General features: G+C 42.3%; 1 protein-coding gene across 1 annotated transcript in view; it reads left to right on the top strand.

The window, feature by feature from the left end:
• Window positions 1-4,646: 4,646 nt before the first annotated feature.
• Window positions 4,647-8,348, top strand: part of LOC126428013 (uncharacterized) — a 127,787-nt gene continuing 124,085 nt past the window's right edge. Inside the window, exon 1 of the mRNA XM_050089895.1 lies at window positions 4,647-4,713. Within this exon, the coding sequence (XP_049945852.1) occupies window positions 4,647-4,713 (67 nt within the window). The remainder of the gene's footprint in view (window positions 4,714-8,348) is intronic.

Below are 8,348 nucleotides of genomic sequence, written 5' to 3'. Positions count from 1 at the left end.
CTTTACTGACACATTCCTGGGGTCAGATACATCACATGATCACACTGTCAGAACCACAGGCACATAGGCACAGGCAACAGAGCATGCACAATGTCGGCACTAGTACAGTGTATATCCACCTTTCGCAGCAATGCAGGCTGCTATTCTCCCATGGAGACGATCGTAGAGATGCTGGATGTAGTTCTGTGGAACGGCTTGCCATGCCATTTCCACCTGGCGCCTCAGTTGGACCAGCGTTCGTGCTGGACGTGCAGACCGCGTGAGACGACGCTTCATCCAGTCCCAAACATGCTCAATGGGGGACAGATCCGGAGATCTTGCTGGCCAGGGTAGTTGATTACACATTCTAGAGCACGTTGGGTGGCACGGGATACATGCGGACGTGCATTGTCCTGTTGGAACAGCAAGTTCCCTTGCCGGTCTAGGAATGGTAGAACGATGGGTTCGATGACGGTTTGGATGTACCGTGCACTATTCAGTGTCCCCTCGACGATCACCAGTGGTGTATGGCCAGTGTAGGAGATCGCTCCCCACACCATGATGCCGGGTGTTGGCCCTGTGTGCCTCAGTCGTATGCAGTCCTGATTGTGGCGCTCACCTGCACGGCGCCAAACACGCATACGACCATCATTGGCACCAAGGCAGAAGCGACTCTCATCGCTGAAGACGACACGTCTCCATTCGTCCCTCCATTCACGCCTGTCGCGACACCACTGGAGGCGGGCTGCACGATGTTGGGGCGTGAGCGGAAGACGGCCTAACGGTGTGCGGGACCGTAGCCCAGCTTCATGGAGACAGTTGCGAATGGTCCTCGCCGATACCCCAGGAGCAACAGTGTCCCTAATTTGCTGGGAAGTGGCGGTGCGGTCCCCTACGGCACTGCGTAGGATCCTACGGGCTTGGCGTGCATCCGTGCGTCACTGCGGTCCGGTCCCAGGTCGAGGGCACGTGCACCTTCCGCCGACCACTGGCGACAACATCGATGTACTGTGGAGACCTCACGCCCCACGTGTTTAGCAATTCGGCGGTACGTCCACCCGGCCTCCCGCATGCCCACTATACGCCCTCGCTCAAAGTCCGTCAACTGCACATACGGTTCACGTCCACGCTGTCGCGGCATGCTACCAGTGTTAAAGACTGCGATGGAGCTCCGTACGCCACGGCAAACTGGCTGACACTGACGGCGGCGGTGCACAAATGCTGCGCAGATAGCGCCATTCGACGGCCAACACCGCGGTTCCTGGTGTGTCCGCTGTGCCGTGCGTGTGATCATTGCTTGTACAGCCCTCTCGCAGAGTCCGGAGCAAGTATGGTGAGTCTGACACACTGGTGTCAGTGTGTTCTTTTTTCCATTTCCAGGAGTGTATAATGGTAAGACAGATATTTAGGACCCAGGTTTTATATTGTAAGACATTTCCAGGGGGCAGATGTGGACTCTAACCACAATCTATTGGTTATGAACTGCAGATTGAAACTGAAGAAACTGCAAAAAGGTGGGAATTTAGGGAGATAGGACCTGTATAAACTGACTAAACCAGAGGTTGTACAGAGTTTCAGGGAGAGCATAAGGGAACAATTGACAGGAATGGGGGAAGGAAATACAGTAGAAGAAGAATGGGTAGCTTTGAGGGATGAAATAGTGAAAGCAGCAGAGGATCAAGTAGGTAAAATGACGAGGGCTAGTAGAAATCCATGGATAACAGAAGAAATATTGAATTTAATTGATGAAAGGAGAAAATATAAAAATGCAGTAAATGAAGCAGGCAAAAAGGAATACAAACGTCTCATAAATGATATTGACAGGAAGTGCAAAATGGCTAAGAAGGGAGGGCTAGTGGGCAAATGTAAGGATGTAGAGGCTTATCTCACTAGGGGTAAGATAGGTACTGCCTACAGGGAAATTATAGAGATCTTTGAAGAAAGGAAAACCACTTGCATGAATATCAAGAGCTCAGATGGAAACCCAGTTCTAAGCAAAGAAGGGAAAGCAGAAAGGTGGAAGGAGTATATAGAGGGTCTATACAAGGGCGATGTACTTCAGGGCTTTATTATGGAAATGGAAGAGGATGTAGATGAAGATGAAATGGGAGATATGATACTGCGTGAAGAGTTTGACAGAGCACTGAAAGATTTAAGTTGAAACAAGGCCCCGTGAGTAGACAAAATTCCATTAGAACTACTGACAGTCTTGGGAGAGCCAGTCCTTACGAAACTCTACCATCTGGTGAGCAAGATGTATGAGACAGGCGAAATTCCCTCAGACTTCTAGATGAATATAATAATTCCAATCCCAAAGAAAGCAGACATCGACAGATGTGAAAATTACCGAACTCTCAGTTTAATTCGTCACAGCTGCAAATTACTAATGTGAATTCTTTACAAACAAATGGAAAAACTGATAGAAGCTGACCTCGATGAAGATCAGTTTGGATTCCGTAGAAATGTTGGAACATGTGAGGCAATACTGACCCTACGAATTATCTTAGAAGAAAGTTTAAAGAAAGGATAACCTACATTTCGAGCATTTGTAGACTTAGAGAAAGCTTTTGATACTGTTGACTGGAATTCTCTCTTTCTAATTCTGAAGGTGGCAGGGGTAAAATACTGGGAGCGAAAGGCTATTTACAATTAGTACAGAAAGCAGATGGCAGATATAAGAGTCGAGGGGTATAAAAGGGAGTGAGACAGGGTTGTAGCCTATCCCCGATGTTATTCAATCTGTATATTGAGCAAGCAATAAAGGAAACAAAAGAAAAGTTCAGAGTAGGTATTAAAATCCATGGAGAAGAAATAAAAACTCTGACAGAATTAAAATGTCATCTGCGAACATCAGGGACAGCAAAAGACTTGGAAGAGCAGTTGAACAGAATGGACAGTGTCTTGAAAGGAGGATATAAGATGAACATCAACAAAAGCAAAACGAGAATAATGGAATGTAGTCGAATTAAGTGGGGTGATGCTGAGGGAATTACATTAGGAAATGAGACACTTAAAGTAGTAAAGGAGTTTTCTATTTGGGGAGCAAAATAACTGATGAAGGTCGAAGTAGAGAGGATATAAAATGTAGACTAGCAATGGCAAGGGAAGAGTTTCTGAAGAGAAATTTGTTAACATCAAGTATAGATTTAAGTGTCAGGAAGTCGTTTCTGAAAGTATTTGTATGGAGTGTTGGCACATATGGAAGTGACATGTGGGCGATAAATAGTTTGGACAAGTAGATAATAGAATCTTTCGAAACATGGTGCTACAGAAGAATGCTGAAGATTAGATCGGTAGATCACATAACTAATGAGGAGGTATTGAATAGAATTGGGGAGAAGAGGAGCTTGTGGTACAACTTGACTAGAAGAAGGGATCGGTTGGTAGGACATGTTCTGAGACATCGAGGGATCACCAATTTAGTATGGGAGGACAGCGTGGAGGGTAAAAACTGTAGAGGGAGACCAAGAGATGAATACACTACGCAGATTCAGAAGAAGCTTGCACAGGATAGAGTAGCATGGAGAGCTGCATCAAACCAATCTCAGGAATGCAGACAAGAACAACAACAACAACAACAACAACGACAACAACAACTAATGGTGTTCAGTTACTACTATCTGAACAACTGTGTTCTTCACATTTGCAATATTTGAAAATCCATATGAAATTTGGAATGGTGGTCAGGCATGCGCTAACTGTGGATGAAGGATGTCATTGACAAGATAGTTGAGGAGGGAGCAGGTCGAGCATGTGTCGTCGTCTTTTGGTCGCTGTTCTTGCCTGGGTAATGCATTAAGAGCTTCAGCGTATGATGTGTCATCTGTGAGCTGAAGTGGTCAGTGCATCGTTTTGGAACTTGGTAATGTATATTCATTCTGAATACTGATTTTTGGTACTGAATAGGAATTCAGCAATAACTATTAAAAGTGATTAATTTTTCCTGTCAACGTTGTGGCACACAGCACAAGGACACTGGCATATGTTCAATGCTGCCTGTACACGCTCTGCTTCTTCTGACTGCACTGCTATTTCAAATCACATTTATTACACTAACTATAATATTAACCTCTGTAGTTGTCAGTACATCCCTCTCCTAATAGCCTGTTACCATATCATCCGGTTTAATATTTGACATTTATTGGTGTTTTGCAATTTAGTCATTGACTTTCCCTTGTGATTCTCATATTTCTTTAGGGCACAATGGAAGGTTACGCAACCAGACACCTACGTTAGTAGTGAAAACACTAAACCAACATAATTTACTCGAGTGGAACTATATAGTTCCAGAGGCCTCAAACACCAATGATATATACATGGAGACTCAAAAGAATGAAAATTAATTGTGAAAGGCAGGATCTGAACCCAAGGCCCCTGCTCATTAGGCAGATGTGCTAACCACTATAGTTAATAAGATGGCAAAGTGGTTTTGCATAACCTCACCAATTATCCTGCATGCTTCACTCGTCAATCTGAACTGCGATTCATGCCACAGCCCACTCAGTATTCCCCAAAAACTAACAGCACTTCATAGAGTCTCAGTATGTAGGTTGTTACTATAAAACCACTGGAGAACACTTACATTTTATTTGCTTATTTTCGCTTTACAATTTTGTTACTATGAACAAAAGCATTAGGTTGCACAGTAACCTGACAAATGCCAATAGATGAATGAGATATGGACAACAGGTCCCACAGCTGCTGGTTCCTTGTCAGATCCTACTGCTGCAGCAAGTAAGTCCTCTAATGCTCCAGTACTTTAATTACTTTAAAGAGTAGTAAAAGGAGTGACCTCAGGAGAATTCTACCCCATGATGATGCCAGGGGTGCCAGATCCCCCCATGCCATCAGACTCAGAACCCAATTTAATCAACATTCTTCTAGTTCAATTGATAGAGGTGGAACAAAATTCTGGTCATCAACAGAGGATAGTACAGTGGTAGCAAGCAATGATGGGTGCTGTAATGAACAACACGACTCCCAACATTACGACGAGCTCCTCTGAGTACGATCATTTTCAGAGGCAAAATATTCGTCGCACAATTTGATAGATCACAAAAAACTTGCAGGTAAAAGACTTCAATGGCTCTTGTGCCCTACCTGTCACAATATTAAGGTTGATGTGCAGCTCCTCAGATGTGGAATTGTGTATCAGCATGTGGCCTCTTCCTTATATATCCTGTCATGTGTTACTTTTGACCTACTGATTACAACCAGTGTAAGCTGATACCAAACAACATCACACTCAGAAATTTCCAACAATCTGAATTTTTAGAAGTCTTGCCCATTTCCTCAGATACATGGTTCCAAAGAAATAATAGTTACTGACAATCCATGTAGTCCTGCACAACTGGTTATCACATATTTGACTAAGTTACTTGTAAGTCTAAGACACATGATATCAGAATACCATTGCATGGGTGATATTTAAGCATTCCATACCCTTCTACAAGAACCAGAATTTGTTAAATTTGTTTCCTGACTGATAACATCGAGTAGCTATGGAGGGCACTCAAATGTCTTGCTTCAGCCATACAGACCAAATAACTGAATTTCACTCGGTTATGATATTTATATACCATCTAACTGCCACACGCATTGGCTCTTGTACCCCCACAAAGGAATAAAAGCAATTATGTCAGTTAAGTTCAGCAAAAACAGCCATTACTAGCAGAGATCAGTGGCATATAATGATAAGATTGTTAAGGTTACATTCATGACCCCAGGAAATAATCATTCGAGAGAAAGTCTCTCCCAACAGTGACAAGCCAAGTGGTAATTGGCAACAGTGAGGACAGAGGGCAGAGATAATGAATAACTAGTTTCGCTCTTTTAGTGATATTGCATATGGTAGGTGCGACAAAGATGGATTCTGGCCAAATCAATTACAACCAATAATGAAATTTAAGAGAACAATTGTGAGGGAGGAGGAAAGGTTGAATGTGAATTAGGTTGAATGTGAATTACTTTGAACTACATGTGGCAATGACCTAAGTTAGCAGCAACTTTTCTCACTATTGCACTCCTTACCCAACACACAATTTTAAGGGTAGATTATTTAAGTGAACAAGAAGCCCTAATCAATTTCAGCGGTTCAAAAATAAAGCTCACAGTAAACGGTATCTGCGTGTTGTTAAAGAAACCTGCATCAAACCATACTTTCGACTGAAGACAACATGGACAAAATCTGGAAACTGTGTTTTGTGACAAGATATCTCAATTATGGTCAGATTAAAATTAGGACAGCTTACATTTGTCACTTTCTGCTGCACTGCTGTCACATTGTCAGCCTGCTGCTGCTCATTTATGGGCTGCACACAAAGATAGTGTGACACTTCACAAAGGCTGTTAATGTGTAACAAGAGCAATTTTCAAAATAGGCTCACGCATCTTAGGCTCATGGGCAGAAATTTGTATGTCGGTGCATGTACCTTGTAAGTAAATTTTTGAATGTCTCACCTACAGTTAAGGCACATTATACAAGCAAGCTATTGCAAAGGTAATATTTAAGCATTTCAAAGGTTTCTACTAAAACTGGAGTATTACAACTTGAATTTTTGATCGTGATTCTTCTGTCACTGATGGAAGCTAGAGGTGTTGCCACAGCCATACAGACCAAGTAACTGGAAATCAAAGACAAAGATTTCTAAATGAGTACGATTCAGAGATCAGTAGCCTCAGATGCCAAAAATGCACAATGACAACAATTATGGCAGTAGCTTCAGTAGAAATGGCTATGAGTAGAAAAAAATTGTCGATATTGGATCTGCAGGATGAGGAAATAATCCTATGGGTGACAGTACCTCACAACAACAAAAGCAGCAACACCAATGACAACAATTACAAAGATGATGACACAGGTGATAGTTGAGTCAACAGTCAGTGTAGAACACATGATGATGATGATTTGTTTGTGTTGTGATCAACTGGGCAGTTATCAGTGCCTGTACAAATCCTTAAATTTACTCAATCCAATCTCACCACTTTCATGAATGATGATGAAATGATGAAAACTATACAAACACAGTCCACATGTGGAGAAAATACCCAACCGGCCCAGGAATCAAACCCAGGACCCTGTAATCCAGAGGAAGCACCATTAGCCACTAGACAGGTTAAACAGAGCAGACTTTGTAGCAATCACTTTTTACATCATGATGATATATGGGGATGGTATCTGATACACGTTGTTTCATTTTGTATACATCTACACCTACATACATACTCTGCAAGCCACGGTGTAGCGCATGGTTGAAAGTATCCCGTAACTCTAGTAGTCGTAACTATTTCTGTTCAACTTGGAAACAGAGCAAGGGGAAAACAATTATCTGAATTGCTCCATTCAAGCCCTAATTTCTCTCTATCTTATGTGAAATGTACGTTGCCAACAGTAGGATCGTTGTGCAGTCAGCTTCAAATAGTGGTTCTCTAAATTTTTTCAACAGTGCTCCTAAAAAAGAAAGTTCCCTTTCTTCCAGGGAGTCTCATTTAACTTCCCGATCTCCATAATACTCACATGTTGTTCAAACCTATGGGTAAAATATCTTGCAGCATGCTTCTGAATCTTTCTTTAATCTGACTTTGTACAGAACCCGCAAAGTCATTCACCCTTTTATTATTTTTTTAGGTGAGGTCTTGCTGTTTTGCATGAAGTGGTGTTCAGCAATATCATGTGTCAAGATGAGAAACCTCACTATTTCAATCACAAAAAGTAATTGACGTTTGAATTGTGGGAAGGAGAAAAATTCAGTGCTAATTAGCTTGGCCCAGACATACCGAGGACATAAGCTGTCACACACACACAGTTGTAGGAGAAGATCTTTAAAATTAACACCAAGCAGTATTGAATTTCAGTGGTGCAAAAACAGAGCTGAGTGTAAATGGAATTTTTGTGTTATTAAGAGCAGCTGCATCAAACACGTATTTGCACTGAAGCCCACAACAAGAAAATGGTTTGAAAACTGTGTTTTGGGAAAAGATATCGGAACAGATTGACTGATGTTTCTCACTCCATCTAGATCATGAACTGAACTAGGATTCTTTGAAGGGGGTACAGGCGAGATCGGAATGTCATCAGGTTGAAAGTTCTTCAGATTCAGGCAGACTGTAACTTTTTTATATTTTGGGATTCCAACGTCACGAGAAAGGGAGGTAGAGAAAGAACCGGCACTAAAAGGATGCAACGTATTGGCGGAGGCATCGAATTCCTTTGCCATGCAGTGCAACACTTTGCAAATCCATCCAAAATTAAATGCCAACCTGGGACCCTCATAGATTTCTCACATTTACCACTGGAGGGCATACCAGTAGGCTGGCATGTGATGTTCATGAAATGTTTTCACTGTGTCAAATATCAACAGCCATCAGTT

Source organism: Schistocerca serialis, chromosome 12 (assembly GCF_023864345.2).
Source record: "Schistocerca serialis cubense isolate TAMUIC-IGC-003099 chromosome 12, iqSchSeri2.2, whole genome shotgun sequence".
NCBI classification, from domain to species: domain Eukaryota; kingdom Metazoa; phylum Arthropoda; class Insecta; order Orthoptera; family Acrididae; genus Schistocerca; species Schistocerca serialis.
Note: the sequence above shows the minus strand (reverse complement) of the source record. Positions and strands in the feature narration are given on the sequence as shown.